At 44.7% G+C, this 23,312-nt stretch overlaps 1 protein-coding gene across 8 annotated transcripts in view; it reads left to right on the top strand.

Moving 5' to 3' along the window:
• The window catches only part of pleca (plectin a), a 189,613-nt gene that overhangs the window by 17,923 nt on the left and 148,378 nt on the right, over positions 1–23,312 (top strand). For 2 of the 8 annotated variants that reach the window (XM_031793801.1, XM_031793800.1), the window contains exon 1: positions 5,955–6,426. The exons of the other annotated variants lie outside the window; for them this stretch is intronic. In XM_031793801.1, the coding sequence (XP_031649661.1) occupies positions 6,336–6,426 (91 nt within the window). In that variant the 5' untranslated portion in view covers positions 5,955–6,335. Of the gene's footprint in view, positions 1–5,954; positions 6,427–23,312 lie in introns of those variants that run through there. 8 annotated transcript variants of the gene reach the window in all.

Raw genomic sequence — 23,312 nt, 5'->3', positions numbered from 1 at the left:
GAAGCGAGGGCCAGCCAACGAGAGCATACAGGTCGCAGTGGTGGGTGGTGTATGGGTCTTTGGTGACAAAACAGATGGCACTGTGATAGATTGCATCCAATTTGCTGAGTAGAGTGTTGGAGGCTATTTTGGAAATGACATCGCCGAAGTCAAGAATTAGTAGCATAGTCAGTTTTACGAGGGTATGTTTGGCAGCATGAGTGAAGGATGCTGCCAAACATAAGATGCATTTAGATAAAGGAGGTGGTTATATGACTCACAGGTTTGCAGTCACAATAGCACTGGTCTCGTACATCAGCTGTGTGTCTGACAAGCTAGGCCACAGCAACCTTAACTCACAACAACTGGAGACAGGACCGTTTGTTATCCCGCTGCTTTTATAGCTGCCGGCCATACAGGCGAATTCATTTGCACGTAGTAGTACTGTACACAAAAGCCTTTTGTGCAAAGACTGCAGAATAGTCTCCATTTACTGGTAGTGGATAGCTTTCTCAAGTTATTTTTAGCAGAACCACTTTGTACGCTTATGTTTTGTTGAGGGCGTCGTGTGGTAGCCTACTTTCCTACAGACATTTCACTGACCTCTGACCCTAGTGGAGCAGGCCTCTTCAATTGACCCCTACGTGTCAGAGGTTACTGTAGATGGTTTGGGCGAGTTAAACCAGTTCCTTTTTACGCAAGCCATCGGCAGTCTGTTATATCTCAAATGCTTCACTTTCCAGTTATGCCTGGAATACCAGGCATTTGACCCTGGGGAAATTTACAAGGTTTTGGGAGGTGACTTAATGGTGCCAGTGTAGACAATTATTACCCATTTTCCAACTATGCAGACTTATCTGCTGCATAAATGACACTCCTGGTGGTGTGTGACCTTAGTCAGTGATTAATTATAAGGACACATTAAACACTAACCCTTCCTTCTGGAGTGATGTGACAGAGGACAGGTGAAGCCTATGAGAGGAATGCAATGTTGGTCTTCGTGTGGTACCATGGTATCCCATGTCCAAATACCATCCAGAGTCTTCACTGAAGAGAGAACTAGTTTAACACTAAGGGGCGGTTTCCCAGACACAGATTAAGCCTAGTCCTGAACTAAAAAGATAGCTCAGTGGACAATCTCCATCGGAAAATAACTTTTAGTCAGTACTAGGCCACCGATGGAAGAAGGAGACGGGCATCTCACAGAATGTATAAATCTGAAGCATCCGTTCAGAACTCCTAAAGCCTCACACCAAATATGGTGAGGAGAGGAAGTTCAGAGGTTGGGAGAAGATGGAGCTATAGATGAAACTTAGACTTGACCCTTTTGTCAAAGATGATAAAAATGTTGTTGAGAAGGAGAGCAAGGCGAATTGAGTATTGCATACGTGCACGTTCCCAAATGGAAATGTGCAAATACATGCTGTAATGCGCCAATAGGATCTCGCTAGTTCATGCTTGGATCTGCCCACCACCTTGCTTGTTCTGCCCACTGCCTTGCTTATTCTGGAGACTGCCCCTATACCTTCAGAGGAGGCATTGCCAAACAGATGATTTCCTAGGTTTGTGTACACTACAGTATATGATAGAGAGAATCCTTATTTTGGTGTTTTTCTCAAACATTCTCACAGAAAGCTTGGAGTAAAAAAAAATCTGTCAACATGCTGTAAATGTACTGACTTATAAACCATGATTTACTGAAGACCATGACTTGCTCCTCTGAACATTCTGATGTCCAATGAATTATTCATCATAAGATTCAAATAGTTATTTCAACCCTACTAAAAACACCCCTGTGCTACATGTGAATGAGTAGCTGAGGGATTCTACTAGAAAAGAGGTATAAACAAGTAACCATACACCAGAACCTGCAATGTAAAGTCGTTTCACACAAGTCAAACCTCCTGTGTCCTAAATGGCATCCCTGCATAGTGCACTCATATTAACCAGAGGTAAAAAAAATCAATGCAATTTATAGTGAATAGGATGTCATTTAGGATGTAGCCCTTCTCTCTGTGCCCACTGGGTCTTAGTTCATCAAGATGTCATAATGTCCACCTCACTGTGTGCAGGAAAATACATAATAGGGAATCCCATACATACTGTACATAAGTGCAGTGAGGGGGATTCTGCTGTGCTTACAGAGGCTGCTCACCCGTGTAATGCTCACTGATGCCACAAGAGGACAGTAGCCAAAGCTAAAGTATCTCTAGTATCATTTGTTTGATATCTGTTCAAGATGTTATGCATCAAAGTGGCTTCAGGTCTCAAAGAAGCATTGATACCCAGATAGGCATGCTTTGGGGTCGTTGTTCTGTGCTCTATGCCAACCTAACTCAGCTGTCCATCTTAAAAATACGTTTCAGGGCGGCAACTTAAGCTGTACTCCAACTTTAGACTAGATCTACAGTTAATTAAGCAATAAGGCCCAAGGGTGTGTGGTATATGACCAATATACTGTACCACGGCAGGCAAAACGCAGCGCAGAGTGCCTGGATACAGCCCTTAGCCATGGTATATTTGCCATATACCACACACCTCTGAGTTGCCTTATTGCTGTTACATGTATAAACTGGTTACCAATGTAATTACAACAATAAACAAGTACTTTTGCATCATACCCATAGTTTATTGTCTGATATACAGTACCACGGCTTTCAGCCAATCAGCATCCAGGACCCAAACTACCTTGTTTATAGCATATACAGTGGGGCAAAAAAGTATTTAGTCAGCCACCAATTGTGCAAGTTCTCCCACTTAAAAAGATGAGAGAGGCCTGTAATTTTCATCATAGGTACACTTCAACTATGACAGACAAAATGAAAAAACAATTCTCCATAAAATCACATTGTAGGATTTTTAATGAATTTATTTGCAAATTATGGTGGAAAATAAGTATTTGGTCACCTACAAACAAGCAAGGTTTCTGGCTCTCACAGACCTGTAACTTCTTCTTTAAGAGGCTCCGCTGTCCTCCACTCGTTACCTGTATTAATGGCACCTGTTTGAACTTATTATCAGTATAAAAGACACCTGTCCACAACCTCAAACAGTCACACTCCAAACTCTACTATGGCCAAGACCAAAGAGCTGTCAAAGGACACCAGAAACAAACTTGTAGACCTGCACCAGGCTGGGAAGACTGAATCTGCAATAGGTAAGCAGCTTGGTTTGAAGAAATCAACTGTGGGAGCAATTATTAGGAAATGGAAGACATACAAGACCACTGATAATCTCCCTCGATCTGGGGCTCCACGCAAGATCTCACCCCGTGGGGTCAAAATGATAACAAGAACGGTGAGCAAAAATCCCAGAACCACATGGGGGGGACCTAGTGAATGACCTGCAGAGAGCTGGGACCAAAGTAACAAAGCCTACCATCAGTAACACACTACGCCACCAGGGACTCAAATCCTGCAGTGCCAGACGTGTCCCCCTGCTTAAGCCAGTACATGTCCAGGCCCGTCTGAAGTTTGCTAGGGAGCATTTGGATGATCCAGAAGAAGATTGGGAGAATGTCATATGGTCAGGTGAAACCAAAATATAACTTTTTGGTAAAAACTCAACTCGTCGTGTTTGGAGGACAAAGAATGCTGAATTGCATCCAAAGAACACCATACCTACTGTGAAACATGGTGGTGGAAACATCATGCTTTGGGGCTGTTTTTCTGCAAAGGGATCGGGACGACTGATCCGTGTAAAGGAAAGAATGAATGGGGCCATGTATCGTGAGATTTTGAGTGAAAACCTCCTTCCATCAGCAAGGGCATTGAGGATGAAACGTGGCTGGGTCTTTCAGCATGACAATGATCCCAAACACACCGCCCGGGCAACGAAGGAGTGGCTTCGTAAGAAGCATGTCAAGGTCCTGGAGTGGCCTAGCCAGTCTCCAGATCTCAACCCCATAGAAAATCTTTGGAGGGAGTTGAAAGTCTGTGTTGCCCAGCAACAGCCCCAAAACATCACTGCTCTAGGGGAGATCTGCATGGATGAATGGGCCAAATGCCAAGCAACAGTGTGTGAAAACCTTGTGAAAACTTACAGAAAACGTTTGACATCTTTCATTGCCAACAAAGGCTATATAACAAAGTATTGAGTATTGAACTTTTGTTATTGACCAAATACTTATTTTCCACCATAATTTGAAAATAAATTCAATAAAAATCCTACAATGTGATTTTTCTGGATTTTTTTTCCACATTTTGTCTGTCATAGTTGAAGTGTACCTATGAAAATTGCAGGCCTCATCTTTTTAAGTGGGAGAACTTGCACAATTGGTGGCTGACTAAATACTTTTTTTGCCCCACTGTATAGCCTTACAAACAACATTCCCTTCATTTTCTGTGTGGGGACCTAGGTAATGAAAGCCAAGCAAAACCTGAGAAATGTATGTAAGTGTACAGCTGTTCCTCTCTATTAGCATTCAGCCTGCTAGGATACATCAACCAGACTTACTACAGAGGCCGTAAAAAAGTGTGTCACCACCGAACCGACCACAAAGAATACATGGCTACAATCGATGACCACTGAGGACAGTGTCCACCTTAAATATTTAGTTTGATCCTCCTGCCTTCTTTTAATGTTTTAAGATAAGACAGTGGAACTACTGTGCTCCATAGCCAATGTAGTTACTGAGGCATGGGAGGGTTAGCTGCCTGGCAGCACAGTCAGTCATGAGAGCCCAAGGCAGGCTCTCTAACAAAAGGAGACTCTTCTTCCTCTGAGGTCATAATGACCTTGGTTATGTGGGCTAGGCTACATGTCCTTCAACTAATTACCTTGCTATGCACCAGGTTAGTGGATCATAATGTTGAAATATTTTCACATACCAGACATGGTAAATATTTTGCAATCAGTACATTTCGGGCCGTTGATCTTGTTTACTAGTTTGAACTTGGTGACGACTTCCTCTCCTAATCACCGAATGAAGTCTGTCAGGATTGCATCCATATGTGTTTACATACCCTTCGCTGTAATGACGTTTTAAGAACACACATGCGGGGGTGCACACACTTGCACACACACAAATACACAATGCAAACATGCACACACAGACACCTTGAAGAAGAAGAATGTTTTGTCAGTGCAGTGCCATAATGTTTCCATTTCCTCCCGTAATAGGGTCATTCTAGTGCATTTCCTCCTATTTCGCTCTCTCTTTTCCTGATGGAGAGAACTCTGACATGCTTCCAAAGCGCAGTTTCCTTTCAGGAAGGTTCCATTGATGATGCAACATGTCTTGGCATCCACAGTGGCTCTCTTACTTGCACAGATTTCTTGAGTCTTTCTGTTTACTATCAAGATTAGGTTTGCATTGGATTTTCCAGCAGGCTAAAACTCACAGAGAGGGGAAAGAAACAAACATTTGTCAATAAAATGGCTATTTAAGTTCATTAGCTCTTCAAGCACATAGACAAAACATGTTTTGTTTTTGCATATCATGTGAATGATTTGTAACGGAGCTGTAGCATGCGATCATGTCGTTTGTTGAAAATGCAGTTCATGTTTTGTATCTCTCCATTGTATTATGGTGCTGCTTCAGTTGCAGCTGAAATTCTTACATCCAATATCCTTCTGGGGACTTTTCTGAAATGGACAGCATAGTTTCATTATCTCCGGTGTACTACAGCTACAAGATGTATCAGGGTTATCCTCTGCTGAAGAGGTGTGGTTCTCTGGCATCAGTCTTTATATGTAATCTGTCATCATCCAGTTCTGGGAAAGTGTGGTGTAGAGTGCTGGGTGTTAAAGCAATGTGTGGATGGGAAGTTGTGATGCATCTGATACCCCCGGTGTGCTCTCTGTTTCCCCTCTGTTAGAGGAACTTGTGTAGCCCCATGTAGCTTAGTCACTTGTTTCTCGTTGAGGTAGCTGTGTGAGTATCTGTATGGGAGGGGTGATTTGTGTGGGAGATCTCAGTGTCTGCCTCTGTGCCTTTAAGAGGAGGGCCTGTTGTGTGTGTTGGTATTTCTCAAGCAGAGAGAGGAGGGGAGTTGTGGTGCTAGTGGTCTGGAATCAAATCCACTGCTTTAAAGGGAATAGCCTACATTTGACATTTTAGTCATTTAGCAGACGCTCTTATCCATAGCAATTAGGGTTTAGCGCCTTGTTCAAGAGCACAACCTAGTCGTCTCAGGGATTCGAACCAGCGCCCTTTCGGTTACTGGGCCAACACTCTTAACTACTAGGCTACATGCGCTCTACTGAGAGAGAGTGCGCGTGAGAGAAGGAAAGGGGGACCAGCAGATACCACTGTACTTTTGAAAAGTTACTGGACAGCAGACAGTGGGAATAAAGAGAAGGATCAGAGGAACGAGAGAGGGTGACCTGACCCTACTACGGTGGCAGCCAGGGCCATGTCCATGTATGATCCAGCCAGCCGGCCAGCCCATGCAGAGGAGCAGAACTATGTACAGGCATATGAGAACGTCAGGGAGAAATATAAAGGTAACGACCCCCTCTAATATCCCCGAGTGGCTGGTACAGCGCTAATGGCGGGAATTGTAATCACTTCTGTATGTCAGGGTATGTGAGGTACAGGGTTGGTTGGGAAGGGGGCGTGTGTGTGTGTGTGTGTGTGTGGGCAACTCTGGTAGCTGACTGGCGTTAAGTGGTTCCATATTGATTGGCACGGATGTGGTCTATTTCAGGGCTGCTCTCAATGCAATGGGAAACTGCACCTACTGTATTGTTCCTCATCAGAATAGTGGTAAGCTGTTCTACCACAAGTGTGCTGTCAATAGTGGTACATTAACATTCAGCCATTGCAAGTATTTTGTTATAAATAATCTTGTAACATCATTGATCACAATGTATCAGAAGGTAGGCTATACAATGCCATGTACAGTAGGCATTCAGCCACCCGAGCCATGGCCTGTTCACCCCGCTACCATCTAGAAGGAGGAGACAGTACAGGTGCATCAAAGCTTCTACATCCAGGCCATCACACAGTTAAATAGTCACCATTAGCAGGCCTCTGCCCAGTATCCCGGCCCTGAACTGTAGACACTGTTACTAGCCGGCTACCACCCCGTACTCAAACCTTCCACCTCAGAGACTACTGCCATATGAACACTGGTCACTTTAATAATGTTTACATACTGTTTTACCCACTTCATGTATATGCACCTTATTCTAGTCAAAGCTTATCCTCTCAGGCTCTGTCAGGTTGGATGGGGAGTGTCGCTGCACAGCTGCACAGCTATTTTCAGGTCTCTCCAGAGATGTTCGATTGGGTTCAAGTCCGGGCTCTGGCTGGGCCACTCAAGGACATTCAAAGACTTGTCCCGAAGCCACTCCTGCATTATCTTGGCTGTGTTTTTAGGGTCGTTGTCCTGTTGGAAGATGAACCATCACCCCAGTCTGAGGTCCTGAGCGCTCTGGAGCAGGTTTTCATCAAGGATCTCGTTGTACTTTTCTCTGTTAATCTTTCCCTCAATCCTGACTAGTCTCCCGGTCCCTGTTGCTGAAAAACATCCCCCCCATATATATTTATATTCCGGACTCTGACATTGCTCATTGTAATATTTCTTAATTCCTTTCTTTTGAATTGAACGTGTATTGTTAGGTATTACTGCACTGTTGGTGCTAGAAACATAAACATTTCGCTACACTCACAATAGCATCTTCAAAATATGTGTACGCGACTGATACAATTTGATTTGATCCTTTGTGTCCGGTGAATGGTAACATGAGTAAGAGGGGTTGATGTTTCTCCCTTCTCGGACCTGCCAAACTGTCCACCGGGGTTGGGGTCAATTCCATTAAAATCCCTGTCAATTCAGGAAGTACACTGTTAGCAGTTGATGAGTTTTCTTCAATAACACAGACCCCAAAGCAAACCAGGGGGAGAAAAAATAGGTTTATTCAAAGAGATCAAATCATCATACGGGGAGGTAGATGGTAGATGTTCATACTCCCCTGTCCTCAGTGATTCTCTTCTGTAATTCTCTCCCGTGATTCTCTCCCCAGAACAAAGGGACAGGATGTAGTTTTATAATCCAGCCCTAGCCTGTGGTTGACCAATTAGAATTCCTTGCAATAAAACTGGGCCAATGGCCAAATAACAAGTACCCTATTTCAGATTCAATGTATAAACAATTTGGACCAATGAGAACTTGCCTTGTAGCTATGAGTCCCAGACTGAAATTCCTCCCATGTCTCTTACCCATTGACATTAATCCCCTATTACAGGAAAAACACTATTTCCATTGATCATTAGTAATCTATTGACCTCTCGTCCTCTTCTTTATGTATTTATCTTCAAAATATTCTTACAACACTGAAACTCCAATTATCTTCAATGCTTTTCAATTAGGAACATTTGGAATTGGAATTTGGTTTACTTTCTGAATTGACTGGAATTCAATCAATCAAATGTATTTATAAAGCCCTTTTTACATTCGCAGATGTCACAAAATGCTATACAGAAACTCTGCCTAAAACCCCGAACAGCAAACAATGCAGATGTAAAACCATGGTGGCAAGGAAAAACTCCCAAGAAAGACCTAGGAAGAAACCTAAAGAGGAACCAGGCTCTGAGGGGTGACCGGTCCTCTTCTGGCTGTGCCGGGTGGAGATTATAAGAGTACATGGCCATTTAAGACCAGATTGTTCTTCAAGATGTTCAAACGTTCATAGATGTCCTTGCAGGGTCAACAGGTCAGTACCTCAAGAGTAAATGTCCGTTGGCTTTAATAGCCAAGCTTTCAGAGGTCGAGACAGCAGGTGCGGGAGAGAGCGCGAAAGAGACGAAAACAGCAGGTCCTGGACAAGGTAGCGCGTCCGGTGAACAGGTCAGGGTTCCCTAGCCACAGGCAGAACAGTTGAAACTGGAGCAGCAGCACGACCAGGTGGACTGGGGACAGCAAGGAGTCATCATGCCAGGTAGTCCTGAGGCATGGTCCTAGGGCTCAGGTCCTCCGGGAGGAGAGGGAGAGAGAGAGAATTAAAGGGAGCATAATTAAATTCACACAGGACACCAGATAAGACAGGAGAATTACACCAGATATAACAGACTGACCATATCTCCCCTGCACATAGACTATTGATACTGGAGACTGAGACCATTTCAAATGGAGTTGACCCCAACTCGGCTTTCCAATGCATCAATCACCTGGGAAAGACTTTCACATTGTTTGCTCCATGTCTGACTGTGATGTATTATAATAAATCATATGTGTCACTGCAAAGTTCCCACAGTTACTATTCTAAGCATGTGTATTTCAATAATACATTTCAGTGATGTGTTTTTCAGTAAGTCAGTAAGATAATATGTTGTTGCTCATCCAGTGCTTTCATGTTGATACAATCTCTGTGTACCATCAATTACATAGCCTACCTTTCAACGTTTGGCAATGTTGTTGACATTTGTATCTCCGTAACTTAGAAACAAGTTAAAGTAAAAACCTACGTGGATCCCATCCCTCCTGCGGCGTTGGCTGCTGTTTATTATTCATATCCTCCCCTGCTTCATCCCAATGTTGGGGATGAAAGTGATTTCTAAAAATATAGGCCCAATTTGTTATCACAGAGAAAGAGAAGTTCAGTCCACCAGAAAGAGTTGTACAATGCCTTGGCTGGGTTTCTCTCCATCTCAGGGGGCATAGTTACCAAAGTTTACTGTACATGAAATGAGAGTATGGATACGTCCCGTATGTCACCCTATTCCTTTTATAGTGCACTACTTTTGAGGAAGTAGATCAATTCACTTTTGGGGAATAAGGTGCCATTTGGGACACACCCTATCTGCTTTATTAGGAGTGCTGAGCTATGCCTTTATAGACCTTTTAAAAGTGTATACAAAGGCTGTGTGTATACAAAAGTGTGTACAAAGACTATACTTCCTTTTAAAGAGGGTTCATACAGACCAATTGGAAAGTCAAATTCAAGGGATTTCAACGTTATACAATGATATAATTCATATAATTGTACTTATAGAGCCCCCCCACCATATAGAGCCCCCCCAATATGGAACCCCCCCACTTCTCCCCAAAAGCATGCAAAGTGTCAAAGTAGGCCATTAACACTTTAAGAATAATGCATTTTTTAGGCCTTGCACATGCATTGAGATTAAAATTATTATTACATTCTAGAATATATGTGGACATTGCCCGACGAAATAACTTGGATTTATGGCGATTTTTCTGTAGTCTGTGGACGACACAGGCACACATAAAAAATCCATAAACATCGGTAGCATTAATCTCACCATTCGAATCTCACCGTAGCTGTTTTTATAATGAAAAAGCGACCAAAAACCAGGTTCCTTTCTTAATGGAAGGATTTGCATGGAAAGCCAAGTTGAAGCCAACATTAGATGTTGTCGTCTTCATAATAATCGCATGTGGTTTTACCGAAACAAAAGTGAAAAGAAATGATCAAAAATAAATCACAGATAATTATAAGAGACGGTGGCGACCAGTCGTTCAGTGCAGGTGGGGTCTAGCTCAGTGCTTTCTGTGGTGGTGGGGCAGCCAGCGGACAATACGGAGAATAGGGGTTGGTACTCTTCTCCAATTGCGCCGTGATTGGTTCAGTGCCCGGTCACGCATGGGACACTACATCACCGCAAATATACGGGGAGAGCTCAAACATTCAAGCCCCTTGGGTGCTGCCATAGAGTTACAGAAGTGCCCATCCAAGAAGGCTCAAGGTCATTGGCTTCCATTTTGAGGAGAATACAGTTCCACCGACGCGGCCCGCTACCAGAGACTGGGCTCTCCTTCTCGACGTAAGACATTTAAACGTGTTAACCCTCGCAAGTCTGCCGGCCCAGACGGCATCCCTAGCCGCGTCCTCAGAGCATGTGCAGACCAGCTGGCTAGTGTGTTGCCGGGCATATTCAATCTCTCCCTATCCCAGTCTGCTGCCCCTACATGCTTCAGGATGGCCACCATTGTTCCTGTAACCAAGAAGGCAAAGGTAACTGAACTAAATGACTATCATTTTGACAGTCTAGGATCATAGCACCTCCACCTTACCTGTCACCCTAGACTGTGTGGCCAAGCACGCCTCCAACTCAGTCATCAAGTTTGCAGATGACACAACAGTAGTGGGCTTAAAAATATCTATATATTTTCTCCCTTTTTCTCCCTAATTTGGTGGTATCCAATTGGTAGTTACAGCCTTGTCTTATCACTGCAACTCCCGTACGGACTCGGGAGAGAGAAAGGTCGAGAGCCGTGCATCCTCCGAGACAGAATTCAGACAAGCCAAGCCACACTGCTTCTTGACACAATACCCACTTAACCCGGAAGCCAGCCGCACGAATGTGTCGGAGGAAATGTGCACCTGGCAACCTTGTCAGCGTGCACTGCACCTGGCCCACAACAGGAGTCGCTAGTGCGCGATGGGACAAGGACATCCCTGCCGACCAAACCCTCCCCTAACGCGGACAACACTGAGCCAATTGTGCACCGCCCCATGGGTCTCCGGGTCGTGGCCAGCTGCGACAGAGCCTGGACTCGAACCCAGAATCTCTAGTGGCACAGCCAATGACCTTGAGCCTTCTTGGATGGGCTCTTCTAATGTAACTCTATGGCTGCACCCAAGGGGCTTGCAATTTCAGGAAACCCTTCGGCTTGATTCCCAACAGCGACAAGACAACCTACAGGGAGGAGGTGAGGGCACTTGGAGTGTGGTGTCAGGAAAACAACCTCTCACTCAACGTCAACAAAACAAAGGAGATGATCGTGGACAGCAGAGGGAGCACCCCCCTATCCACATCGAGAGGACAGCAGTGGAGACGGTGGAATATTTTAAGTTCCTCTGCGTACATATCACGGACAAACTGAAATGGTCCACCCACACAGACAGTGTGGTGAAGACCTCAGGAGGCTGAAGAAATGTGGCTTGTCACCTAGAACCCACAAACTTTTACAAATGCACAATTGAGAGCGTCCTGTCGGGCTGTATCACAGCCTGGTATGGCAACTGCACCGCCCACAACCGCAAGGCTCTCCAGTGTACATACATCTCAGCAATCTACACACCATACACCATAATGGCAAAGTGAAAACAGGTTTAGACATTTTTGCAAATGTATTAAAGATAAAAAACAGATACCTTATTTAAATAAGGATTCAGAACCTTTGTTGTGAGAGTTGAAATTGAGCTCAGGTGCATCCTGTTTCCATTCCAACCACCTGTGGTAATTTCAATTGATTGGACATGATTTGGAAAGGCACACACCCGTCTATATAAGGTCCCACAGGCTGGCTGGCTATGTTTGAGGCATCCTTGTCATTCAGTGGTATGCACAGTTTTGTATATAGGGGGGACTCATGTTTTTGTACGTCAGTTTTGTCCAGTCATTATAGTCTAACTCATCTGTTCCATTTCCAGTGATCTGGTACATGAGGTAATGTTACCAATTGAAGCGGTAGTTTACTACTCTCCCTCTGTCATAATAATAACTGCTGTACTGTTTAATTAGTGTTGAACACGCTGCTTTGCTCTAAATACTCCTAACCACTATCTTGTGAGAGCAGTCAGTCTCAGTTATTCTGGTTGAAAGGCACAGACCTGTTAGTCCACTGAGGTCCATGTGAATGGAATCTTATTTAGGAAGATTAAGTCTCTTCAATGTTAGCTTATGTCTGATTGCATGTTTAAGAAAATAACGATTAGAACAGTCGAGCCTCTAGGCGTGATATTTACCTTAAGACAAACTTGTTTAGACATGTGATTAGTTCTGACCTCTATTGATGGCCACCCTAATTTTGTATTTGTGGGTTTTCAACGACATCAGTACAGTCCGTAGGCGTGTTATTGATGTCTTCTTACATGATTTTAAGAACAATTGATCAATGAGAACAGCAGTCTCTAGGCATGCTATTTACTTGTAGATTTCAGTATTAGTTTGTCTTATTACATGTTTAATAACAGTACAGTCTTCAGGCTTGGTATATACCTCTATCTATAGAACAGTACATCTTAAGTACAACAATCCCCTTGTCAAGCCTGTTGCAATATGACTAATACTACAGTACTGCATCTCCAGCGAGCTGGTATTGTTTTGACAGTAGACATGCATCGCCACCCCCTCAAGGTGTTCAGGCCGACTTGCTGAAGTGTAATTTGTTAACTTGTTAAACTACAATTACGTTTTTGCTTGCCACCCAAACCTGATTTCAAATCACTCACAACTCTCACCTGGAAGGCAAGGTAACTATAGATCAAAATGATTCCTGCACTTCAAATATTAGGCTAATCAACTCCTGAAGTAAGTCCAGTAGTACACTACTGCACCACGAACATATGCCGACCCAAACATCTTTAGTCCCTGGCTTGCATGCCATCTCGGGTGGACTCCGTCCCTCAGGAAGTTAGTGAGCTCATCTCCCACCATGCCTCAGTTTCAGTCAGGTCATTTTAGTCCCCAGATAAACCACGACCAGGTTAAAGAGGACAAAGGATGTCCTGTCACTCTCACTGGTTGTACAGATCTTTGTTTGCTTAGTTCTAAGTTTCCAGTTTAGGGTCATTTCAATGGCATTCCGACCCCGTCCCACCTATATTTTTAAATACCCAAAACAGTCTGGTGCAAAACACTGCTGTTAGAAATTCTGGTTTGAGTTTGGACTGTGAATTAGGCTATGTGCATGTACATAGCAAAGGGGATGATTTTGTTGTATTAAAGGGATCGATAGGTTTGTATGGTTGTGAATCACTGTGTTTGGACAGCTGACTAGTACAGTAAGCAGAGCAGTCCTCCTCCCTCATTTCCAGTCCTTGTCCAAGATCAGTTTCATGCAACATGACCTTGCACTCTAAAATAGTATCCTTTTAAAGACACACACACACGACTATGAAAGGAAATGCATACACTGTACTGTTCAATAGACGGATATGGTATGTCTCATTCAGTGTACACCCACACATGTATACAAGCATGCACACCTACAATATAGCATACACTCAAACCTGTTCGTCGTGGGAAAGGAGAGCACTCTCAGATCCTGTTGGCACTGCCACATTGTGAGCCATGGTGTAAATATTATTGGAGTGTGGTTGTGACTAACAATCAGAGCAGTTTATTCAAAGCTATTGAACCAGTGAAAATGAATGTAGGCCTGATTTTTATTGAATCAAATTCTCAGCTGGGTGTCTGTTTGTCAAGCTACAGTATACCATAATACTTTAGTAGCTTGCTTGTGGTCAGCCTGAAAGTTTCATATTACTCAGTCTGTCCTGTATTTACAGTACCCTATGGGTGTCTTTAGGTGAAATGCTTCAGGCCTAATAGTGGGTGGTTGTATGGACCCCACAGTGGGAGCAATTACTGTGTACTGGCAATCATTCAATGTGATCTAATGAGAGTGCATCCATGTGGACAATGTGCTGCCCATTTGTCTCCAATTGCTCACCAAAAATTGACAGTGCATGACAATCCTTCCTGTCCATTTGAGACAAAGTTAGCTGTTGAAATCAGTGTTTCCCCTAACTGTAGGCGGGGTGCAAAGGCCCCCAAAGCAACATCCTGGCCACTTGACACTAAAACTGTTGATTGAAACCAATGAATGACGACCAAGCGTTTTTAGTTTGGGCGCAACCGACTTAGCCTGGCCTCATTGGTTGAATCATTGCTTGGAAAAGAAGAGAGGATATGTGACATTTAAGGGCTATTTTCCTGGAGTCCTCTCCTCCCTCTCTGCTATGGCTTTGGAAGCAGTCCTACTGGATATTAGCTATTGGTTGAAGGGGACATTTTCAGTAATGGAATTGTATTCTTTCTCTATCTGGACTGAACTGTTGTTTTGCAGGGAGGAGAGTGACCGCGTCATTACTCGTCTTTGTGAGATGTTGAAAGCACCGAGCTGTCTGTTCAAATGACTAGCACACAGCTCATACACCCATGCATACCCCACAAAACATCCCACCAGGGGTCTCTTCACAGTTCTGAAGTCCAGAACAGAGACTCACACACACACACACACACATTTTGTAGATATGTAGTGTTGTATGATGTACTGTTTCATAAAATAATTGTATGATGTAATTGCCTTGTTTGGACCACAGAGTAGCTGCTGCCTTGGCAGCATCTAATGGGGTATCTGTACCCCTGTCCTGCAGTTAGTCACCAGCAGCGTACCACTGCTGGCTTACCTCTGAAGCTAAGCAGGGTTGGTCCTAGTTGGTTGCTGGATGGGAGACCAGATGCTGCTGGAAGTGGTGTTGGTGGGCCAGTAGGAGGCATTCTTTCCTCTGGTCCCCAAAGAATATATTATTTATTTAACTAGTCAGTTAAGAACAAATTCTTATTTACAGTGACGGCCTACCCCGGCCACGCTGGGACCATTGTGCACCGCCCTAAGGGACTCTCAGTCACGGCCAGATGTGATACAGCCTGGAATTTAACCAGGGTCTGTAGTGACGCCTCTTGCACTGAGATGCAGTGCCTTAGACCACTGTGCCACTCGGGAGCCCTAATAATATATCTATCTATCCCAATACCCCAGGGCAGTGGTTGTGTAGAGTTGTGTCTTTTGGATGGGACTTCAAACGGTGGTCCTGACTCTCGGTGGTCGCTAAAGATCCTATGTCACTTATTGTAAGAGTAGAGGTGTTAACCCTTGTGTTCTGGCTAAATTCCCAATCTGGCCTTCATTCCATCGTGGCCACCTAATCATCCCCAGCTTCCCATTGGTTCATTCATCCCCCTTCCTCTGCAGTTTAACCAATCCCCAGGTTGTTGCTGTAAATGAGAATGTAATACCTTTCAACTCTATATCTGACATGGTACAGATGTTCTTTTTTTAAGCCCATAACCATGTGTGAGAGGTGTAGATTTGTTTTAAGACTACCAAGAAACACTGTGTGACCCCGATGTATCCCACTGCAGTAAAAGGTTAATGAATACATATACACAGACTGTGTCCTAAATGGCACCCTATGAATATTGTTCATGTCATAGACATTTAAGGTGATTTAAGGTGCCAGAAGACACATTCATACATACCAGAACATTAAGATGAAATGTATTTTTAATTTTGTTCCAGTAATACGGTGCTTTAAAACTAAAATAAGATTTACTTAGCTTGGTGGAGACCCTAAGAACCTCCAAGAGTTAACCAATCCTGTGTACTGGTTAGGCTACTCAGGTGTCTATACTTCAATAGCAAAGGTAGATAAGATGTAAGTTTATGAAGTAGAGACTTGTAAACAAAAAAAGGGGAGTAATGTAGAGATCTACGGGTCTATAGTGAAGTCCAGCCAACCTTTTGATACAGGATGCAGTGATGAGTATCAAAACTGTCACCTGTAACAAAACGAAGGGAACTATGGTAGTAGAGGCTGCACTTAGATAAATAACATCACCATAATCAAGAACAGATCAAAAGGTTGACTGAATAATTAATCGGCTTCCTACTGCTTAGAGAAAGGCACCATCTGTTTCTGTGGAAAAAGCCAACTTTAAATCTTAGCTTCTTAAACAGCTAAGATAATTTTTAAACATCAAAACCATATCAGTCCAAATGCCTCAGTATTTATATGCGGGAATTTGTTCGATTGGAGAACCATCTAATGAGTGAACATGTAGTTCATCTGAAACATACTTACGAGAGTTTGAAAACAACAAGCATTTAGTTTAGCTTGTATTAAGTTCAAGTTTTAAACCAGCAAGGGATTCCTGCACAGCTATCAAATCTGACTGTAGTTTGACGAAGCCAGATCAACAGTCGGGGCAATAGCATACATAATATAATAATACATTTAGATGAAGTTTGCAATTTTTAACAGATTTACCAATGGTGTTTATATAAATAGTGATGAGAACAGGTCCCAACCTGGACCCCTGTGGTACACCATTATGCACTTCAAGAAATTCTGACTTAACCCCATCAATCACGATGACCTGAGTTCTGTCACTAAGATAATCTTGGAACTTATAACGACACAGGGCTAGACCCAGATGCATAAGGGTTGAGTCTGATATTTATTAGAATTGAAGGGGCAGACAATATGCAGGTTGAGGACCGGCAGAAGTTCTTTAACCAGGTCAGAGTCCAAAAGGTATGGTGAGGCAGGAAGGCTCAAGGTCAGGGCTGGCTGAATGGTTTACAAGATAATTAACAACTAAATTGGTTGCTGTAAAATTTCATGCCCGGTCCTAAACCCTGATTAGTGTACATTAAAAATAAATTGCCTTGTTTTGTTTTGGCTCACTGTCAGAGGGTGATGAGGTAGGATAGTCCCGGGACATACAGGGCCTTCCTCACTACTCTGCTATTTCACATGGTCCTGTCAGATCAGAAGCCCCATTTCTCTTGCTGTTCACATGTGAACCTGAATGTTCAGGGTGATTTATTACATGGTGGCTTATGGGGTGTAATGAGTTGAGGTATGCCTGTTCTGTCACATGCCATAGTATGGCTTCTCTCATACATAGGCATATTTTGAGCAGTGGAGGAAGCCATGTGTTTGATGTATTTGATACCATTTCACTCATTCCGCTCCAGCCATTACCACGAGCCCGTCCTCCCCAACTAAGGTGCCACCAACCTCCTGTGATTTTGAGGTGTGTGTGTGCGCGCGCGTGTTCCAATCTTGGTGTTACTGGGTCTTTCCCTGTTGCATGCTTGTTACATTAGGCACCACAAGTGATTTGTCAGCATAGCTCCAATTGGTCATGCCACACTGCTTTGCCAGTAATGACTTGGCCTTTATGAAATATAACAAGTTCAAAATAGTGTATTTACTTTGTTCCTTTTGCTAAGTAATTTTTGTGAGGCTCTCCATGCCCCAGTGGAGATCGGAGATTATTGAGTGGTCTCTGTTTGAGTTTCCACAGTGACTAGAGATACAGTACGACTGAGGTTTACTGGGTCTAGCTCGCAAATGGCGTTCTATTAACTACATAGTTCACTACTTTTGTCCAAACCCCTGGTCAAAATATTGCACTATAAACGGATTATGGTGCCATTTGGGATGCAACTTGAGGTTATTGATTGATTGCATGGGCGCTGAGAGGGATGTTTATTTTTTTACCACTTTTTTGTGATCACAACCTTGTCTCATCGCTGCAACTCCAACATGCTCGGGAAAAAGTAGAGTCATGCGTCCTCCAAAACATGACCCGCCAAGCCGCGCTTCTTAACACCAGCTCGCTTAACCCAGAATCTGGCTGCACCAATGTGTCAGAGGAAACAGTCAGCCTGCAGGCGCCCGGCCCACCACAAGGAGTTGCTAGAACGTGATGAGCCAAGTAAAGCCCACCCGGCCAAACCCTCCCCTTCCTTGGGCGATGCTAGGCCAATTTTGCACCGCCCGATGGGACTCCCGGTCATAGCCGGTAATGACAAGGGGATCAAACCCCAGGCTGTAGTGACGCCGCAACACTGCAATGCAGTGCCTTAGACCACTGCGCCACTTGGGAGGCCAGAGGGATGCGTTTCTAATCTGTCTACTATGATGACGTCACATTGAGACATTTGCCATCGTGGTGTGATATGTCCGTCTCTCTGGGTTACTGTCTGATACAAACTCATTTATCGCCGTCCTATGTTCTCTACTCAAATAGTCTATTAAAAAGGTGGGTGCAGGCCTCACGGGTGGCGCAGTGATCCAAGGCACTGCATTGTGGTGCTAGCTGCATGGGGCGGAGCACAATTGGCCCAGCATCGTCCGGGTTAGGGAGGGTTTAGCCGACTGCACATGGGGACTAAGATCGTATTTTTTGGAGAAATGTCCTCTTGTCTGATTAAACAAAAATAGAACTGTTTGGTCATAATGACCATCGTTAAGTTTGGAGGGAAAAGGGCGATACTTGCAAGCCGAAGAACACCATCCCAACCGTGAAGCATGGGGGTGGCAGCATCATGTTGTGGGGGTGCTTTGCTGCAGGAGGGACTGGTGCACTTCACAAAATAGTTGGCATCATGAGAGAGGAAAACTGTGTGGATATATTGAAGCAACATCTCAAGACATCAGTCAGGAAGTTAAAGCTTGGTCGCAAATGGGTCAACCAAATGGATAATGACCCCAAACATTCTTCCAAAGTTGTGGCAAAATGGCTAAAGGACAACAAAGTCAAGGTATAGGAGTGGCCATCACAAAGCCCTGACTTCAATCCAATAGAAAATCTGTGGGCAGAACTGAAAAAGCGTGTTTGAGCAAGGAGGCCTACAAACCTGACTCAGTTACACCAGCTCGGTCAGGAGGAATGGGCCAAAATTTACCCAATTTATTGTATAAAACTTGTGGAAGCCTTCCCAAAATGTTTGACCCAATTTTAAACAATTTAAAGGCAATGCTACCAAATACTAATTGAGTGTGTGTAATCTTCTGACCCACTGGGAATGTGATTAAATAAATAAAAGCTCAAATAAATCATTCGCCCAACTATTATTCTGACATTTCACATTCCTAAAATAAAGTGGTGATCCTAACTGACCTATGACAGGGAGTCTTTACTAGGATTAACTGTCAGGAATTGTGAAAAATGGAGTTTAAATGTATATGGCTAAGGTGTATGTAAACTTCTGACTTCAACTGTTGCTGGTGCCCCCTTTCATTTCCAAGCTCATGCTAGTGCCCAAACATGCTAGTGCTATACATACACCCTCCACTGTCACTCCATCCTGCTGGCCAGTTAATTCAACAGCTTATAAGATAAACAGAAATGTCTGATCTTGTTTATGTCAAGGTGAACGAGGGTGCCAAAACACATTTTCACCAGTTGATTTTAATTATATTGGAAATCTGTCAAAGACTTACAATATAAATGGACGCTATAATATTGATAATCATTTTGGAAATGAGTAATTAATAAATCAAACCATCAGAAACAAAACATCACCTGTCCCAACCTCTGCTCTTCTATGGCCTTTGTCAGTAGGTCCATCTCACACAGATAACGGAAGTGTTGTTACAGGGGTGGAGATTGGGAACATCTACTTCAGGGTGGCCCTAGAACAGCCCCTAGTGGAGCTTTGTCTGAGCTACAGAAATCCCACCTGTACATTTTGTGTGGAAAGTGATGGATGGCATAATTTTACTATGTAGCATTTCTCACCAATCCCTGTGCTAAATCCTGCACTTCAAGAGGAACAGGCTTAGAATGATTCAGACAAGACATCTCTTCCAATCAATATATAATCAATGAATGACAGTCGAGTTGCAGTTGTTGCATGGATTCGGGAAAACATCTTTAGTCCTTGATTCGTGTAATATTGTCTCTCCTGTAATATTGTTCAGAAGGACATTTCTCCTCACATTCAGTGTCTTTGTATTGGGGATACATTTCAAGAGTCTCTGTCAGTGATGTATGGGTTTGTATTGATTTGTGAGTGTGCGCAGTGGAGTGATAATGTCAACAACTGCACTTGGAAATTGATTTATCTTTGCTAAGTTTAGATGGCACTCCAGACATTATCAGGCCTCTTTAGACCACAGCCAAGATCAGACATCACATTCTACATCTGAGCCAAACAGCCTGAACTAACCCAGTTGCCCCCGTCAGTGTGGGAGTGGGCTGGTCCTGGTCCAAGCTCTCATTCTGGAACTGATGAGTGTGTGGACGGACTGGGGCAAACCACACCCCAGTACACGGGTGTATATGAGGTCCTACAACCCCCTGTGTGTTCAGATGGGAAGTATGGACTTGAACAGTTTCATGGAAACAGCATCCTCAATGAAAACACTTATAAGTTATGACATATCACTTCCTGGAAGTTTGGTCAGGTTAATCACAACAGTATTTGTAACATGTTTTTGATATGGAACTCGGTGTCTATTCTGATGATATCTGATGCACTTGACTGATGTTCTGATATCCTGCTTTGTCTTGCGTTGTATGATGGAAATGTCCTTTCAGTTGGTACATGATGTTTACTGCCTGTCATCAGTGAACACTGAGGCTGTACCTGCTTTAATAAGTTACAGTTTCAGACAGTGGTCAAGTAGGCTACTGTGGCTATTTGATCATAGTGTAGGCCTACCAGAGTGGCCTTAAATAAAATAAATATGGAGAAAATGCATCCCATAACATTTTAACATGGAAATAGCTGTTCTATCATTCAGCCTACAGTACAGTAGCAGCCAATATGTGTTGTTAAATGTAGGCCTACATTCCATGAGATTCTTGATTTAAAAAAAAAAAAACTTAAGGCTTGACATTAACATGTTTATCCACTTGTCCTTCAGACAAGAAGGTGACTGAAAATGTTTTAGTTTGATACAAGAAACTACTTTACAAAACGAAATGCATTATTATTCCCATACTGTAACGGCTTTCTTCTATCTCCTCCTCTGACAGAGGTAGAACAAGGATCGGACCAAAATGCAGCGTGATGATGATTCATGATATATTTTAATGAATGAAAAAACTATACATGCAGAAACTACAAAAATAACGAAATGAAATAACAAAAAACGAAACAGCCCTATCTGGTGCAAACACAAAGACAGGAACAATCACCCACGAAAACACACACAGAATATGGCTGCCTAAATATGGTTCCCAATCAGAGACAACGATAATCACCTGACTCTGATTGAGAACCGCCTCAGGCAGCCATAGACTACGTAGACACCCCACAAAACCCCTAAGACAAAAACACACCACAATAACCCATGTCACACCCTGGCCTGACCAAATAATTAAAGAAAACACAAAATACTAAGACCAAGGCGTGACAGAACCCCCCCCCCCCCCCCCAAGGTGCGGACTCCCGGACGCACCTCAAAACCATAGGGAGGGTCCGGGTGGGCGTCTGTCCATGGTGGCGGCTCCGGCTCGGGACGTGGACCCCACTCCATAAATGTCATAGTTCCTCCCCCTCGCGTCCTGGGATAATCCACCCTCGCCGCCGACCATGGCCTAATAGTCCTCACCCAGAACCCCACTGGACTGAGGGGCAGCCTGGGACTGAGGGGCAGCCTGGGACTGAGGGGCAGCCTGGGACTGAGGGGCAGCCTGGGACTGAGGGGCAGCCTGGGACTGAGGGGAAGCCCGGCACTGAGGGGAAGCTCAGGCAGGTAGTTGGCTTTGGCAGATCCTGGCTGGCTGGCGGATCTGGAAGAGTCTGGTTGACTGGCAGATCTGGAAGAGTCTGGTTGACTGGCAGATCTGGAAGAGTCTGGTTGACTGGCAGATCTGGAAGAGTCTGGTTGACTGGCAGATCTGGAAGAGTCTGGTTGACTGGCAGATCTGGAAGAGTCTGGTTGACTGGCAGATCTGGAAGAGTCTGGTTGACTGGCAGATCTGGAAGAGTCTGGCTGACTGGCAGATCTGGAAGAGTCTGGCTGACTGGCAGATCTGGAAGAGTCTGGCTGACTGGCAGATCTGGAAGAGTCTGGCTGACTGGCGAATCTAGCTGCTCTGGCTGCTCCATGCAGACTGGCAGCTCTGGCTGCTCCATGCAGACTGGCAGCTCTGGCTGCTCAGACTGGCAGCTCTGGCTGCTCTATGCAGACTGGTGGCTCCATGCAGACTGGCAGCTCTGGCTGCACTATGCAGACTGGCAGCTCCATGTAGACTGGCAGGTCTATGCAGACTGGCAGCTCTGGCTGCTCCATGCAACCTGACAGCTCTGGCTGTTCCATGCAGACTGGCAGCTCTGGCTGCTCCATGCAGACTGGCAGCTCTGGCTGCTCTATGCAGACTGGTGGCTCCATGCAGACTGGCAGCTCTGGCTGCACTATGCAGACTGGCAGCTCCATGCAGACTGGCAGCTCTGGCTGCTCCATGCAACCTGACAGCTCTGGCTGCTCCATGCAACCTGACAGCTCTGGCTGCTCCATGCAGACTGGCAGCTCTGGCTGCTCCATGCAGCTCTGGCTGCTCCATGCAGACTGGCAGCTCAGGCTGCGCTGAACAGGCAGGAGACTCCGGCAGCGCTGGGGAGAAGGAAGGCTCTGGCTGCGCTAAACAGGCGGGAGACTCCGGCAGCGCAGGAGAGGAGAAAGGCTCCGACAGCGCTGAACAGGCGGGAGACTCCGACAGCGCTGGAGAGGCGAGGCGCACTGTAGGCCTGATGCGTGGTGCTGGCACTGGTGGAACAGGATAGAGAACACGCACAGGAAGCCTGGTGCGGGGAGCTGCCACCGGAGGACTGGTGTGTAGAGGTGGCTCTGGATAGACCGGACCGTGCAGGCGAACTGGAGCTCTTGAGCACCAAGCCTGCCCAACCTTACCTGGCTCGATGCCCACTCTAGCCCGGCCAATACGAAGAGCTGGTATGAACCGCACCGGGCTATGCACCCGCACTGGAAACACCGTGTGCTCCATAGCATAACACGGTGCCTGCCCGGTCTCTCTAGCCCCCCGGTAAGCACAGGGAGTTTGCGCAGGTCTCATACTCCCTGTGAGCCCCCTCCCCCCCAAGACA

Source organism: Oncorhynchus kisutch, linkage group LG17 (genome assembly GCF_002021735.2).
Source record: "Oncorhynchus kisutch isolate 150728-3 linkage group LG17, Okis_V2, whole genome shotgun sequence".
NCBI lineage: Eukaryota > Metazoa > Chordata > Actinopteri > Salmoniformes > Salmonidae > Oncorhynchus > Oncorhynchus kisutch.
This window is presented reverse-complemented; position numbering and strand designations above follow the sequence as displayed.